Source organism: Coniosporium apollinis (genome assembly GCF_000281105.1).
Source record: "Coniosporium apollinis CBS 100218 chromosome Unknown supercont1.38, whole genome shotgun sequence".
In the NCBI taxonomy this organism is placed as follows: Eukaryota; Fungi; Ascomycota; class Dothideomycetes; genus Coniosporium; species Coniosporium apollinis.
Genome location: NW_006913300.1, coordinates 172,183 through 188,710, shown reverse-complemented (window position 1 = coordinate 188,710; position 16,528 = coordinate 172,183). Strand labels below are relative to the sequence as shown.

General features: G+C 54.4%; 4 protein-coding genes across 4 annotated transcripts; 3 read left to right on the top strand and 1 right to left on the bottom strand.

The window, feature by feature from the left end:
• Window positions 1-480: 480 nt before the first annotated feature.
• On the bottom strand, window positions 481-2,365 carry W97_07413 (alpha,alpha-trehalose-phosphate synthase; the record flags this gene model as incomplete). Its single annotated transcript, XM_007785043.1, has 5 exons — window positions 481-712; window positions 770-1,109; window positions 1,157-1,527; window positions 1,582-1,954; window positions 2,062-2,365. 5 exons carry the CDS (start codon window positions 2,363-2,365, stop codon window positions 481-483), a joined length of 1,620 nt encoding a protein of 539 aa, XP_007783233.1.
• Window positions 2,366-3,251: 886 nt separating this feature from the next.
• Window positions 3,252-4,652, top strand: W97_07412 (uncharacterized protein; the record flags this gene model as incomplete). Its single annotated transcript, XM_007785042.1, has 2 exons — window positions 3,252-3,485; window positions 3,681-4,652. 2 exons carry the CDS (start codon window positions 3,252-3,254, stop codon window positions 4,650-4,652), a joined length of 1,206 nt encoding a protein of 401 aa, XP_007783232.1.
• Window positions 4,653-5,599: 947 nt separating this feature from the next.
• W97_07411 (uncharacterized protein) lies at window positions 5,600-11,212 on the top strand (the record flags this gene model as incomplete). Its single annotated transcript, XM_007785041.1, has 9 exons — window positions 5,600-5,676; window positions 5,733-5,753; window positions 5,808-5,939; window positions 6,005-6,642; window positions 6,690-7,435; window positions 7,491-7,669; window positions 7,722-8,146; window positions 8,723-10,332; window positions 10,388-11,212. The coding sequence occupies 9 exons, from the start codon at window positions 5,600-5,602 to the stop codon at window positions 11,210-11,212; spliced, it is 4,653 nt and encodes a 1,550-aa protein (XP_007783231.1).
• Window positions 11,213-14,317: 3,105 nt separating this feature from the next.
• On the top strand, window positions 14,318-16,444 carry W97_07410 (uncharacterized protein; the record flags this gene model as incomplete). Its single annotated transcript, XM_007785040.1, has 9 exons — window positions 14,318-14,479; window positions 14,531-14,705; window positions 14,756-14,972; window positions 15,035-15,150; window positions 15,207-15,336; window positions 15,390-15,752; window positions 15,837-15,915; window positions 15,966-16,288; window positions 16,363-16,444. 9 exons carry the CDS (start codon window positions 14,318-14,320, stop codon window positions 16,442-16,444), a joined length of 1,647 nt encoding a protein of 548 aa, XP_007783230.1.
• Between the last annotated feature and the right edge of the window lie 84 nt (window positions 16,445-16,528).

Here is a 16,528-nt window from a genome sequence, read left to right as displayed (position 1 = left end):
TGGTGGCTGACTTCCACAAGTCTGCTGTCTACGTGGCAGCACGACCGGGGCGTATCTGGTGGGATAGAGGAAGTCGTTGGGCGCTGTTGTGCTTGTTCAATTACACATTCTTTAGCTGCTGCGCCTGGGGCACATTTCGGAGGTTTGAGCTTGCCGCAGGTTTGGCCGAAGTTTCCCCTACCTAAAAAGACCCCTTGTCAATTGTGTAGGATGACAGAAACCCCCTTGATGACTGCAATTGCTGCCAACACATTTATTTACGGCGCATAAAAGAACCCGATCATATGATTTGTCGTAAGAGGGTATGTGGATATCCCGACAACGTATGAGCTACTAAACGTGCAACAACGGCACTCAAGCAATCCCTTGCTAACGTCCCAGCCGCGACAACAATCCATGCTAATCCATACGCCACCGTGCATATTCTCCTTGCAACAATGTTGTTGCTCCAGCACTGAGCAAACGACTGCGAACGGCCTGTCAAGGCGCAGTCATGGGTCTCGTGTCGCCCTCACTGGCGCCCATGGTCGGAGAAACGGCCTCGTTTGCCAACGTATCGGCCTTCCCATTGACTTTTCCCTCGAGCTTTTGCTGCTCACTAGCCTTGCCATTCGGTTCGGCAACGGAGCTCTCGCGCCGTATTCTGAGCTTCTTGTCCGCCTGCTCAGATATACGAGTGAGTTCGTTGACGAAGGACATGCCCCACCACGCGCTGTTGAACGTGTTGTCAGCAACTTGTGCACTCAAGGACTGATTCCTTAGTGCTTACCTGGTGTACTTCTTGACGTATCTCGCCAGCTTCTGGTAGTTGATTGCGCGCTGTTCATCCCCCATGGTGACAGAGTCATGTATCGCATCCGCGAGCTCCTCGGTATTCCAGGGGTTGACGATCAGGCTGCCGTTGAGGCTCTGCGCCGCGCCCGTGAACTCCGACAGGATCATGACACCGTGGCGCTTTTCCTGCGTGGCGATGTACTCGTACGAGACCAAGTTCATGCCATCCCGGGTCGAGGAGACGAGGCAAACGTCCGAAACGGCGTAGAGAGCAATGAGCTCATCGAACGAGACGGATTTGTGCATGAAGTGAATCGGCATAAACTCAATGGTTCCTACGGTTGTTAACGATTACTTCAGAGCTTGGGTCGAGATGTCCTACCGAATTTGCCATTGATCCGTCCCACTAGCTCGTTGACCACAGCTCTCAGGTTCTGGTACTCTTCGACATCTTGCCGACTGGGAACAGCGACTTGTACTAGGACGACCTTGCCGATCCACTCTGGATGCTCCGTCAGGAAGACTTCGAGTGCGTGGAGTTTCTGAGGGACGCCCTTGATGTAATCCAGACGGTCGACTCCGACGATGAGCTTGACGCCTTGAAACTTTCGTTCCAATGTAGCAATGCGCTCCTGGACCTTGGGCTTCTTCAGGCCTTCCTCGAATTTCTCGGGATCAATGCCAATGGGGAATGCGCCAACGGTCACGACCTTGCCTTGGAACTCGACGCCATTTGGTGTTGTCGTAAGACCACTGTATGTGCTTAGCAAAACGGTCACAGGCAGCAGGATTGCAGGTGTGGCTTACAGTATGCGGGAACAGCTGCTGAGGAAGTGTCTTGCGTAGTCGTATGTGTGGAATCCGATAAGGTCGCAGTGGAGGACGCCAAGGAGTATCTCGTTGCGGACGGGGAGGATGCGGTAGATTTCACTGCTCGGGAATGGTGTGTGTAGGAAGAAGCCGAACTTGACGTTTTTCCTAGTCTTGCCAATCTCCTCGCGCAGCATGGCGGGGAGAAGCATGAGGTGGTAGTCATGTACCCAGACCAAGTCGTTGTCCTGGACATCCTGCGCGACGGCCTTTGCGAACAGACGATTGGCCTCGGTGTATGCATTCCAGGCGGACTCGTCGAAGGTGATCTCACCGGGGTGGTAGTGGAAGAGGGGCCATAGGATGGAGTCTGCTACTTGTCAGCACTGAGCGAGCAATAGATCGAGCATCCCAATTCCAATCACTGGTGGAATTTGCTGGGCGACCGGTCGGAGCTTGAGCTCTCAGCTCACTTACTAGAGAAGCCATTGTAGTGCCTGTCCGCAAGCTCATCGTCCAGCATGACCGGTACCGCATTGTACTCTTCTTTCAGTCTAGCCTTCAGAGTTTGTATCTCGTTCTCGGGCACTTCTAGTCCTGGCCAGCCATACCACTGGAAGGTAGTAGACTTCGATAGGCCACTGAGGCCGCTGACCAGACCGCCGGATGACATGGAGAAGTCATATTTGCCCTCTTCCGAGCGCTTTATCGTGATAGGTAGGCGATTGGAGATGAGGAGGAGTCGGCCCTCCGACTTGGGATCTGCATCTGCGGCAGGCATGGTGTAGGGAGGAAACGCTAAGGTGTGACGGAGGTTTGCGAGAAGGGCCTGAGGAGAACAAGGGCGAGGGCGGTGTGCAACGACTCGGTGTATGGACGTCCAAGGTCCTGAGGTGGTGACGAGAGAGCTTAGGGTGAGGTCGCGCGGTGGTGTTTAGCAGCGAAACTTGCCGTGCCTTCAAGCAAGGGAATGGGGAAGAAGAATTGGAAAGGCTTCAGCGCAAGTTCGGTAGTACAGCTTTCAGGAACGGAGAGGGTAGGCGAGGGTGTGCCTCTATAGCTTTTGCGCAGCTTGGTGTGGTTGGGCCATGGAGGGGCTTTGGGACGGCGGACGAGGGCAAAGTGTTTCGCGGATAGCTTCAGTCATAATCACGTAGTTAGCTGTGCTGAACCCTGTCGTGGAGCACTCGCACGCAATGCACCGGCTCTGGCCGAGGAGGATTGTGTGTCTAAGTATCCAAGTACCTAGGTAAGAACTCGCTGCCTCACCGGCGACTGCAGCGGGCTCTTTGCAGCCGCAGATTACAGGTGCGGAGACAGTCACAAAACAGGATGTTGTGCAGTCGCTGTGCAGTCGCTGTGCAGTCGCTCCCACATGCTAGACGCCAGACGCACCCTTGAGCTCGAACGCCGCGCGGATCTGCCGTCCAGCGCGAATCATGGGATTCTTGACGGCTTAACTAGCCGTCGACAAAGGCCAAGCTTCACTTGCCCAGCACCGGCGCGCTTTTGAGCGAGCTGCCCTTTCAACGCCCGTCCTTGTTCGCAAGGAACCCCAGACGCGTCCCCACATCTCGCCCTCGCCGAGAGACAGCGGCAGTCGCGAAGAAACAGCTGGAGCCAAAAAGACCACACGCAGAACAACGCTGCCAGGAATCGCTTGTGATATGTCAGACCTGTCGGACTCTGAAGATGGCTCCACACGTCTGCCGCCAGAACCAAGGATCGAGCAGGCGTTGCGCCAAGCTGTCGCGACCATCTCCAAGTCGGGCAATCATGAGGACCTCACCGTAAACCGGGTACGAGCAGCTGCAGTGGCTGACTTGGCTCTGCCGGATGGTTTCTTCAAGTCAAATGTGGAATGGAAAAATCGGAGCAAGGATATCATCACGGATGAGGTGGTACGTCAACCAACTACTACTCGAGCGCGTGCAGTTCAAATAGGAGCAAGGGATGAGGCGCATACGTCCTGCGTCTCCTACCAACTTCAATCCTTGTGTATCATGAGCGCGACTGCTGTTGGTGGCGTCGAAGCAAACGCGTCCAAGTTTCCTGAGCTTGTAGGCTTTATTGCCCGCTAACAACCTGGTACGCAGAAAATACAGGAAGCAAAAGAAGATACCAACCCAGCATCGCCAGACATCCCAGTCAAAAAACCAAACAAACGGAAGACCGCGCCGGAAACAGGATCAAGGTCAAAAGCGAAACCCGGCGCTCAGAAGACGAAAGCCGAGCCTGCGCCTCAGAAAAGCAGGAAAAGACAATCAGCGGACGTCAAGCCAAATGCGCGCAAACGAAGGAAGGTCTCTGTCTCATCCGAAGAACCATCAGAACCTCCCTTGTCAAATGTAGAAGATTCCAGCGATGCCGTATCAGAGCCGGAAAGCGTTCCTCAGAAGAGCCAGCCGGCGAGAAAACGTCAGGCGCGGAAACTCAGCGACGATGCGAAGCCTATAGAAGCGAGCGAGGATGACGGCGACGAAGCGCAACCAGCGCCCGCGCCCATAGAGAGCGACAGCGACGACATCAAAAGTGCAATAGCAGCTCCAGCTCCAGCAGGTAGCAAGAACGACGACGCATCGGAGAGCGAGCTATCAGATGTGCTGGACGAGGCTCCTGCGCCGAAGAAAGCCAGGAAAAAGTCTGGCACCGACAAAGCAACCAAGTCTACCAAACTCAAGTCTTCTAAAGCCAAGAACGACTCAAACCCTGATCCTGACGAGGCGGAGATCAGGCGTCTGCAAGGCTGGCTGATCAAGTGCGGAATCCGGAAGCTGTGGCACCGAGAGCTTGCGTCTTACGATACCTCGCGAGCAAAGATCAACCACCTAAAGCGGATGCTAAAAGACGCTGGAATGGACGGAAGGTACTCTGCCGAGAAGGCGAAGCAGATCAAGGAGCAGCGGGAGCTTGCAGCTGACCTTGAGGCCGTTCAGGAGGGTGCTAAGAGATGGGGCCAAGCTGGCTCTGAGGACGACAGCGGAGGAAAGCGGCCGACAAGACAGCTTGCAAAGGGACTTCGGAATCTAGACTTCCTCGGTAGCGATGATGGCGAGGAGACCGATTAGGGAGATGATAGGGTTTCAGAGTTGTTGCATTTGAACGGATAGAAAACGTGCCGACCCATGGACGAGCACTAACGTATAAAGTATCTTGTGTAAATAGGACTCTCGGGTAAGCCCCCTGAATTGACAATGCGTGTGTTCACGATTTCCCTACTCCATACGAGGAGCTTCGAAGGTCTTCACCAGGAGCATGAGCAGAGCCTTGTTAGGTCCATTCTCGTTCAAGGCGCGTTTGCTGCTCCGATCATCAAACTGACACGCTTAAAAATGTGTCGATTTGCCGACAGTCATGCGCTGGGCTACAAGACTAAAGACAGCGACCGATGACATGAACAGGACCAGGTTATAGAACTACATCGCCATGTTAGAGGGTACAGAAGACTTTGAGCACATAGCATCATCAAGGACCCTTACAGCGTTTCTCGAGTATGCACTCTCTTCTGCTTCCGTCCTTGCTTCGACGAAGAGCCGTCTGAGGTTCGGGAGATTCGACGGCTCAAAATAAATCAGTGAAGCCCTTTTATGATGTGCAACTTGAAGTATGCGCTTTACTCACCATAATCGCCCCTTTCGATCAGCTCAATGTGCGGAGCTTGACAGCTGCCCGTATTTGATGTTGAGTGAAACCTGATGTCGTGGTCCCAGAACGGCGACTCTCCGCATCCGCATGCAAGTTTTGGCGGTTCGCGTGTTGTTGCACAAACTCGACATCGCATCTGCGCAAGCAGCTTTGACATCTTCGACAGCCCACGACAGCTACCCTACGCATACGCAGCAGCTTCTCGCGACTACGCTGTCCTCCGCTCATACACAGCAGACCTCCTCGACCCGTATCATCTGTGCCACTATCACGCTTCGACGGACTCTCACCACTCCCGTTTCCACCACACGAACATCCAGTGCATGAGGGGCGGGCCTTAGGGCGTCACCTCTGCACCTGAGGCGCAGGGATGGCGGTCAACAGGATAAAAGGCGCCTTTGCGGTGCCGCGGAAGGGAGAGACGTTCGAGCTACGGGCAGGCTTGGTGTAAGAGCTGCGCGAGCCGGTTAGCTGCCTAAGAGCAACGCTGAACATGAATCTAGGTCACAGTATGCCTACGAACGGTGAGGCTGCGCGCGCAAACGCTATGTCGGCTTTCGGTACTAAGGGGCTTGTAGAAAGGAAGCGATACAGAAGACCATCATGTCGATGACCCTGGGAAAGGATGTGTCGGCTCTCTTCCCAGACGTCCTCAAGAATATCGCTACCGCCGATCTGGACCAGAAGAAGCTGGTCTATCTATACCTGATGTACGTTTGCTATAGGCATGCTCCTGCGGCGCAAAGAAAGTAGACTGACCGGGTCCTCGATCCAGGAATTATGCCAAATCACATCCCGACCTTTGTATCCTCGCCGTGAATACCTTCGTACAAGACTCGGAAGACCCGAATCCTCTGGTGCGAGCATTAGCGATTCGGACAATGGGTTGTATCCGTGTGGACAAGATAGTGGACTACATGGAGGAGCCTCTACGGAAAACGCTACGAGACGAATCACCGTATGTCCGAAAGACAGCTGTGCTCTGCGTCGCGAAGCTGTTCGACCTCAACCCTACAATGTGCTTGGAGGATGGCTTCTTGGAAACACTGCAGGAACTGGTTGGAGATCCCAATCCGATGGTGGTAGCAAATGCGGTCCAAGCACTTTCAGAGATCAACGAAGCTGCGCCGGAAACCAAAGCACTGGTAATCACGCCAACCACGCTCAAGAAGATGCTCCTGGCTCTGAATGAGTGCACCGAGTGGGGCAGAGTAACCATCTTGACCACACTGGCGGATTATAAGGCGACAGATGTCAAGGAAGCAGAACACATATGCGAAAGGGTGTCTCCACAGTTCCAGCATGTCAACCCCAGTGTTGTGTTGGCTGCTGTCAAGGTTGTGTTCCTGCACATGAAGTACGTTGGCTCCGAGCTCGCGAAATCTTACTCGCGGAAGATGGCTCCACCCCTAGGTAGGTCTTTCGAATGCAACCGCAAGGCAGTATGCTAACCGTTGCAGTCACCTTGATATCTTCTGCGCCCGAAGTACAATACGTCGCTCTCCGCAACATTGATCTACTGTTGCAAAAGCAGCCGGACATCCTGAGCAAAGAGATCCGCGTGTTCTTCTGCAAATACAACGATCCACCGTACCTCAAGTTACAGAAGCTGGAAGTCATGGTTCGAGTAGCTAACGACAAGAACGTCGACCAGCTTCTTGCGGAGCTCAAGGAGTACGCCACGGAGGTTGACATGGATTTTGCGCGACGAGCGGTCAAAGCCATTGGCCAAGTGGCTATCAAGATCGAGAGCGCCAGCGAGAAATGCGTCAACACTCTTCTTGATCTGATCGCGACTAAGGTGAACTACGTCGTTCAAGAGGCCATCGTGGTCATCAAAGACATCTTCCGACGATACCCGGGCTATGAGGGTATAATACCAACACTGTGTCAATGCATAGACGAGCTCGACGAGCCGAATGCAAGAGGCGCCCTCATCTGGATAGTTGGTGAATATGCGGAGAAAATCAGCAATGCCGGCGAGATCTTGACGGGTTTCGTGGATGGGTTTGCGGAGGAATTCACGCAGACGCAATTACAGATTCTTACGGCAGTTGTGAAGCTCTTCCTGAAGAAGCCGGACCAGTCGCAAGGGCTAGTACAGAAGGTGTTGCAGGCGGCGACTGCAGACAATGACAACCCCGATATCCGAGACCGAGCGTATGTTTACTGGCGGCTGCTGTCCAGCGACCCGCAGATCGCCAAGGTATGCCGGACTAAGCAAACGAGGCCGCTTGTTGATTGCAGCTGACGATACCTAGAATGTTGTTCTCTCCGACAAGCCTCCCATCACATCCACCATACCGTCCCTACCACCCGCGTTACTGGATCAACTCATTACTGAGTTATCCACTCTCGCCTCCGTGTACCACAAACCACCTGAGAGCTTCCTCGGGCAGGGCCGGTTTGGCGCCGAGGCTATGCAGAAAGCCGCGATTGAGTATGTGTCCCACACCATAGGTTTATGATCACGTGTACTAATACTGCGACAGTGAGCAACAAGAGAACGCTCGCGAGAACCCCATCGCTGCGAGGGCGGCAGCAGCAGCCGTCTCCGGCGGTACAGCGGCTCCAGAAAGCAACATCGAGAACCTGCTCGACATCGACTTTGACGGTGCGGCGCCTGCATCGATGCAGAAGCAGCCGCCATCAGGCACTTCAGGCTTAGAGGGTCTTGCAGGCACACCACAGCGGGTAGCATCGCCCGCCGCGAACGCACCGACGGCGGCCAGCAACATGGACAGTTTGATAGGCGTGTTCGGGGACGGCGCCGCCGGCGTTGCGCCAAATTTGTTCAGCCATGACCTGATGAACGGATTTGCTTCGCTCAGCATGAGTAACAACCATCAGCCGCCGCCACCAACTGAGCAGGTTACCAGCCAAGGAAATGCGAAGAAGACGAATGAGGACCTCTTGGGTATGTTTTAGTCGGGAGAGAGACACCTGCAGGGTTGTTTCAAGCGGGGCTCTGGTGGTTAGGCAGCATGGTGGGTGGGCTTAGAGGAGAGACATAGGAGATGCTCTACCTATCACAGAGCATATGTCTGACATGACGCGTCACGCATCACGCTGTATACAACAGTCCAAACTATGGATGCATACAAGTGAAATTTGTCCCTATCTGTGCATGCTGTACTGCAGTATGGAAGTGTGGCGCAACCATGTTTCCTCCCCAGCAACGAGCTAAGCGAGAGTGACGTGAAATGTGGGCGTGTGGCTTTCAAGCATTCACGCCGCAACCTTGGAACTTTCTGTGAACGTACAGTGGGAAGCTGCCTCGAGTCGCAACTGAGCGCGAAGGATTGTCTTACGCAAGAACCGAGTCTGCGCCAAACCTCATCACACGCCGACGTCTGAGACTCTGTTTCACTTCACCGCAGTAATGTTCATGATAAGGAATGGCAAGCCTGCCCCTCCGCCGCAACCCACAGCTGCCCCTCCTTGCGCCGACCGCTAGAGTGTCACAGCCGTTGAATCGCTAACAGCTTTCTAGTGAGCAAATTTCTCTTCGGCGATACCTCTAAGGAATCTATCATCGAAGTCCCCCAAGGCCAGCTCTACCTCGTCCGACCACTCTCAGTCAAGGGCTACTCGGAGCTCATCTTTAAGGACGCCGCTGCCTCGATCCGGCGCACCGGGCAAGACTTCCAATACCAGCTGGTCATACAACGGGCATACGAGGAGGGAGAGGAAGAGCTCTTGGCAGAAGAAGAAGGCGAGGACAGCGTCGCGGACGGCCTGAGCGGAGAGAAAGACGAGAAGATCTTCCTGCTCGACGAATTCCTACAATTTCGGACAGACACAAGGCAGACAGGCGAGAAGGTCTTTGCGTGGAAGGACCTCAGCGGCGACGAGGGCGACCTGTGGGAGTTTGTTTGCGACCGCTCGGTACCTCCTGCGACAGCGGCATCGTTCGAGCTGGTAGCGCTGCAGTGCCAGTACGAGAGGAAGTACCGCAAGAGCTTCAACCAGGCAACAGAGCAAGACCTTCAAGAGTTTTCTTTCACAGAAGAGCCTATTCCGGACGCTAGCCCCATTTCCAGTCCTCGATCGAAATCCCCAACCGCATTATCATCGCCCGCCGCCTCACAACTACTCACCGACGTAAGCCCCGAGTTTAGCCCAGCCGCAATGGTCAGAAGGACAGAAGAGAAGGGCAAGGCCCCTGAGACACCGTCGAAGGCTCTACAAACACCGAACAAGAAGACTATCGCACCACCCTCGGCCGTCCACCCTGAGGGCCGTGAAGTTCTCGCTGACGAAGTCGCGGAACTTCACTTGTTCGACTTCGAGTCTGGCGCGTTCGTCCTAGAGGATTCTGCGGTCCATGCAACAGTCTCAGATATTGGCAACTGGGATTACTGGTTACAGATCACGGGCAAGAAGCGGGACTGGCTTGGGCAGCGGGTCGTGCCTGAGCTCAACCCGGTTTTCAATTTCGAATATCTGTCCTTCATCTTCAATCACTATACAGAAGATGGCTCCGCTTACTCGTGGCTACTACGGTTCAAAGATCAAGCGACTGAGGAGCGCTTTCAGGAAGGGCTGATGCAGGCACTTTGGGAGCACCTCAACGAAACAAAGTGGATGAAAGCGAAAGAGGCGGATCGCGAATACGTGCTCGACGCTTTCCAGGACCTCACGCTCGAAGATGCACCGGACGAGGAGGAAGAAGAAGATCGGTCGGACACTGAAACCGATGAGGAGACGGACGAAGATGGCCGGCGCAGCGAGCATTACGACAGCGACGAGTCCGAGGACGACGTCGAGACCCGCGAGAAAGATGGCCATGTCAACTCTCAGCTAGCGGTAGGCTTCAAGAACGACCGATCATTTGTCGTTCGAGGTTCAAAGATCGGTGTCTTCAAGCACACAGACGACAATCAACTCGAGTTCACTACAAACATCTCCAAGGTCCAGACGCCGAAAGGAAAGCTGTTCAGTCCGAAGAAGGTTATGCTTCACGCAGAGGATCGGAACATGATCTTACAGAACGCCGACAACCCGAACTCACTCTACCGGATGGATCTTGAGTATGGGAAGGTGGTGGATGAGTGGAAAGTGGATGACAACATTCCGGTCAACGTGATTGCACCCGAGAGCGTAAGTACACACTCACGTGCAACCATTCTGCAAGAGACACTAACACCCAGTCTAGAAATTCGCGCAGATGACAGGAGAGCAAACGTTCCTTGGCCTGTCTCACAACGCTTTATTCCGCATAGATCCCCGCCTAGCGGGCAACAAGCTCGTCGACACCGAGCTCAAGCAGTACGCTTCCAAGAACGACTTCTCCGCAGCCGCCACAACAGAGAAAGGCTACATCGCCGTCTCCTCGAACAAAGGCGACATCCGCATGTTCGACCGCCTAGGCATCAACGCCAAAACGCACATTCCCGCGCTCGGCGACCCCATAATAGGCCTCGACGTCTCCGCCGACGGCCGCTGGATACTCGCCACGACGCGGACATACCTCCTCCTCGTCGACGCCCTGCAGAAGGACGGCAAGAACGAGGGCAAGCTCGGCTTCGAAAAGTCCTTCGCCAAGGACTCGAAGCCGCAGCCGAGACGGCTGGCGCTGTCGCCCAGCCACGTTGCACAGCTGCAGCACGAGACCAAGGCGCCTCTGTCATTCACCACAGCACGCTTCAACACCGGGATTGACAGCACGGAGACGACGATTGTCACCGCCACGGGCCCCTTCATCGTCACCTGGAGCATGAAGAAGATCCTGGCGGGCAGGAAGGACCCCTACCTCATCAAGCGCTACGCCGAGGAGGTCAAGGCGGATAACTTCAGGTACGGCTCGGATAAGAACCTGATTGTCGCCCTGCCGAATGAGGTCGACATGGTGGCGAGGAAGGCGTTGCAGAGGCCGACGAGGGAGAGCATCGCGACGCCGTCGAGGGTTGGTGGCGCGCGAAGGAGTGGTGCCAGGGGGAGCTATCTCTCGCGGAATGATATCGTCAACAGCCCGTATTGAGAGTGCTCGGGGGAATAGGGCGGATGGCGTTCCCGGCGAGTAGAGGCTTGGGTTTCTTTCGCGAGGCGTTCTTTGGGGGGCGGAGGTCTGTGGAACGTCGGTTGCGAGCTTGGCGAATGCTGTTTCACAGTCACGATGGTCTCGTGGGTTGGTTACCGACAAGCACGAAATCTCCCACGGATGCTTGGGGGGTGGGGGGCTGACATCGGGTAATAGCAGGAGCACTATGTTTCCGCTGCATTCAATATTCCGTCTCCACGTGTGATTCTCGCACGCGTGTTTGTGATGTTTTGCTTCTCCTTGTTCTTGCTGCCTTCTATAGACAAGCATGTCGAGATGATGGACCGTCTTGTGCAACATCGGGTGGCTCCGTTGGAATATCGGCTATCCTACGGAGACTTCTCCACTTCTATCTGCTTCAAACCTCGCAAGTGCCTGTCGTGGACCCTTGGTCTTAGTCCCACTCTCGTGGAGCTGCCGCTGCTCCGAAGTGCCAGAGATCATCGGTGATTACTATAATTTAGCGAGGTCTATGCAGCTACACGTGTAGCCTCTTCGCCCGCAAACCACTCAGATTATTGATAGAGCATGTAAAACCTCGGATTCGTCCTAAACCCTACTAGCACTTGCAGCGGATTATATACTTATTAACGACCTGAGTACGAGTACCCCTTGTGTAGTCTCGCTCAGCTAACCTCACCACCGTTCAAATCTTGCCACGCCTACCACACACCACGAGCAGCTAGGCAAGCTTACACGTCACACAAGGACTCCTAACAGATTTGGGCGTCAGTAATTAGGTCGGATCCACATTAGCCGTGCCGAGCCATGATCGAGGGCGCTTTCAAGATCCAGCCGTCGTGCTCGACCCCTCGGCGTGCTCCACTAAACACCGCTTTTGCTGCATACATGGGGATCTATATCCGACTATCCCCAGGCGCAGTTCCGTGTGCTCGCGAAATCTAGACCAGGGATGTCTGCAGAAGTATATCATCTGATCATGGAGTACGGATGCTGAAAGACGCTTTCGTAAAGTAGTCACGCCATGAATGAGCCCATCAAAGGGCGTCTCGAGGTCACGCATACGGCAGTTCCGAGTCTGATATGCAGTTCTTTGCACCAACGCACCGAACGGCGCGGAAGATTTCCGGAAGCCGATCAAGCAGGCAAGAAACGTGCTTTGCAGGTTGCACGGCAGCCTGTCATCCGGGTTTTGAGTCGACGGAAGGATTGAAGATGAAACCTCGCGACAAATGCAGAAGAGATACTCACATTCATACCTCATGCACGTGCCGCCCAACTGGGCTAGTCCATACTGAGGTCCCTGTTCTGTTGAAATGCCAGCAAGCATGTTGCTTGCTGGCACCAGAGGAGCTAATTGTACCTTCTACCAGGTGAGCATCATGAACGTGAGCTAAGGCTTACTGGAGTGAGCAAGAAAGGAGCGAGAGCTCAGTTCTGTTCTGCTGACAACTCCGCATTGTCCGGACCAGTTTAACGTACCTCGCCATGCTCGTCCGGTGACGGCTGTAGAGAAAGACTCAGAGAGCATAGCCTGGAGATCTACAAATGTCAATATCAGATATTCCCTCGTGGCTCCACAGCGGGTCCGCAAGCTGGATCAAGGAACCCAGGTTACTCGCCGGCGCCGCACACACCGAATTGACCCCGCCACCGTAAGATTGGAGGCACTCGTTGGCGCAGCCACCTACCTCTCTACAGACAATGTTGATAGAGTGGTAAGAGAACCTTAGGCACGAGAGAAACCATGGTGCTGGTCCAACGGGTGCCGGCTTTGGGTGACGTGGCACGGACCGCTGCCGGACCATTTGTGGGAAAGGGCCAGGGTGAGACTGCTGTCGGTGCAAATTGCCCGACAACCCTGCAATTCGTCTGTCATCCTCGTTTTTCGTGACAAGACAGCAACCGAAGCTGTCGATCAAGCCTGGCTGCAACATCATTCTCGCATGCTGCTGCATACCATGACAAGCAGAGGGCTTAGTTGTCACTAGCCTTGAACACGGTGTCTTTACCTAGTTCCTTGGAGAGCATCCGCTTCGCTTCCATGATGGCGAAACCTGTCGTCTCAGCCCGCTAAGAACAACTGCAGCGAGGAGCCGTGCTAGGGAACCCAGCCCTTACTTCCAACGAGCACTCGAGACATCCGTACCGCTGCCTTCCTCGGCGCAGGCTGAGCCGCTGCCGGCAGAGACCCCACGCTCTTCCTGCCGTCCGTCCTGTCTCTCTCGCGATGGTTCAGGCACGGAGCCGTCACTGATCTGCAAAAAAGAATTGAATTCTTATCATTACGACCCGCCAGCCTGGTGCGCCCGCCTACAGCACGTTTTTCGAACGCTGACTAGTTCCGAGCGACCGTTTAGCAACAGATTAGAGTTGCTTACCCACCGTTCTGGGCGTTTCATGACTTCGAGCCCTTGCCTTGCTCAAGCCTCAGGGGCCGAGGAGTGGCTTTTGTTGCCTGAATCGAGCTTAGGATACAGGTACATGAGCCTGTCTCGCTTCCTTGCACCTGTTCTGTCCCGCCCACCTGGTCAAATTATCTGACAGCATTGGAAAAAGTCTGTCTCGGCTTCCATCAAGGTCCTGCCCAACGCCTCAATTCCGCCTCGCACGCCAACGCTTCGAGGGGCTGAACAGCGCATCCGTCCTGCTGGAATTGACGAGAGGCGTCGCAGCTCCTTCTCCACCAGATTGCCCCTCTCGCGCTGGCGCATTCGGGGCCAACATTACTCAGAGAGCTTGACCGCTAAATCACACGTGTTCGATGACCCTGCATCTGCTGTTCGAGAGCATCCCTGATTTGTGCTGCTAAAACCCAGCAAGCTGCTAGGACTTGCCACGACTCCGCTTGTGCGATGAGAGTCGATTCGTACGAGTAGGAGCACGGTATTGGACAGCGGCAACGCCCTTGGCGATTGACAAGATCTCAGGTAATTGAAATGTACATCAATCCTTCCGCAAACATTCTTATCCGAGTCCTCCCTTCCGTGAATCTTCACGCCTTCCATCTCATATCAGAAGCGGTCCCGCACTGGCACTCTACGTCTTTCCCAGCACCTACAGCGAAACCTTCAGTCCGTTAACATGGGCTCGAGCGTAGGGCCGTCTGGCTCGGAAAAGCCTTCATCGACATCCGTGGACGACAAGACCTCGACGCCCTTTCAAGCCATCAGTGCGCAGCAGAGAGTGATGGCAACCATCCAGGACGACGATGAGCGTCTGCTTGCCCGTATCGGCTACCGTCAGGTACGTCTGAATCTTCCTGTGTTGTCCTCTCCATGATTGACGTCTTCGTAGGAGCTCAGGCGGGAGTTTACCAAATGGTCGACCGTCTCGTATGCGATCTCCATTCTCGGTGTGCTTGGCTCCGTACCCGCTACCTTCGGCGCTCCCATTGGGTCTGGAGGGCCAGCAACAGCCGTCTGGTGCTGGGCTATTGGTTCGATTATGGCGTTTTGTATAGCAAGCTCGGGTCAGAGAATCTGGAACAACTATCGCTGGCCTCTCGACTGACTTGCGCAGTGGCCGAGCTGGTCTCTGCCTATCCCACCGCGGGTGGAATGTATTTCGTCACCAAGCACGTTGTGCCTAAAGAACATGTTGCTCTGTGGGCCTGGGTTGTGGGCTGGTGCAACTTCCTAGGTCAGGCCGCCGGAGTGGCAAGCCTTGCATACTCTATCTCGCAGATGGTCCTCGCAGCAGCTGTGATGAATTCGCACTACGAAGACGGCGCATACTCGTTTGCTCCGCAAGTCCCCCTTGAATCAGATTTCGGGTATCTTTTGCTGACGGCTTGAGCAGAACTCCTTTGCAAACCGTTCTGCTAGCTATCTTAGTCCTCTGTCTCTTTGGCACCATTTGTTCCCTGACGACTAAGTTGCTCCATAAGATCATCCTCTGGTTCGCTCCGATTAACAGTAAGTCAACACCCGTCTTATCATCTACGATCTAGGAAGCTGACGAGAGACTCCAGTCCTCGCTTCTGTCAGCATCTGCGTTGCGCTGCTAGTTCTAACACCCAACAAGCAAAGTGCCACTTGGGTCTTCACGCACGTCACTGATGGCTCAGGATGGGGAAGTAAAGGTTTCTCCTTTCTTCTGGGGTATGAAACAGACTTTACAAGCTTCGTGTCCCGTTGCTGACAAGCCATTCTAGTTTTCTCTCGGTAGCCTGGGTAATGACAGATTACGACGCTACAACGCACATGTCGGAAGAGACGCACGATGCAGCCATCAGAGGTCCTGTCGCCATCAGGATGGCCGTCCTCGTTTCCGGCCTTGTGGGCTGGATGCTGACTATAACCTTTTGCTTTTGCTTGACCGACATGGATGCCATCATCAAATCGCCAACTGGTCTTCCGGTCGCGCAAATCTTTCTCAACGCGGGCGGAAGAACCGGCGGAATGGTCATGTGGTTCTTTGTTATCCTCGTACAGTTCTTCACGGGGTGCTCTGCGATGCTTGGGAATGCTAGGATGGCTTACGCTTTTGCTCGCGACGAGGCGTTTCCATTCTCAGGGTGAGTTTCACCAATCTTCTGTGAATCAATCCTACTAGCGGTATGTGAGCCCCCAACTCGGCACATCGCTAACAATTTTGACAGCTTCTGGAGCAAGATCAACCGCATCACAGGAACCCCCGTCAATGCTGTCTGGCTTGTAGTCGTTTTCTGCAGCTGCCTGGTAAGGCTTCAAGGACTCATTCCACGGGGGCGAGCTAACGTTTCGTAAAGGACTTAATTGGCATTGGAAGCACCTCAACAATTGTCTCCATCTTCAACGTCACCGCGCCTGCGCTTGATCTCAGCTATGTTGCCGTGATATTCGCCCACCGCGTGTACGAGCACCGAGTTCAGTTCATCGAGGGACCGTACACCTTGGGAAAATGGAGCAAGCCGGTAAATGCCGTTGCTATCACCTGGGTCGTCTTCATCAGCGTCGTATTGTTCTTCCCGCCCGTCCGGCCCGTTACTGGGTCGAACATGAACTACGCCATCTGCGTTGCTGGCTTGATCGCGCTGTTCAGTATGAGCTGGTGGTGGGCTGCTGCGAGGAAGTAAGTCTTGACCTTGGTTATTCCATGCGGGCAAGGAACATTTGTCGTGACGGAGTGGCTGACAAATTATACAGGAAGTACACTGGACCACGCACCAAGGACATCATGGACATGCTGCCAAGCGAGGAACCAGACGATCTGAACAGTTACGCGTGAGGTTTCGCCCTGAAACGTCGAAGAATGAGAAAACCCGTCTCATATACTTGCATACATTTCGGTATTATACTCTAGGGGCGCGGT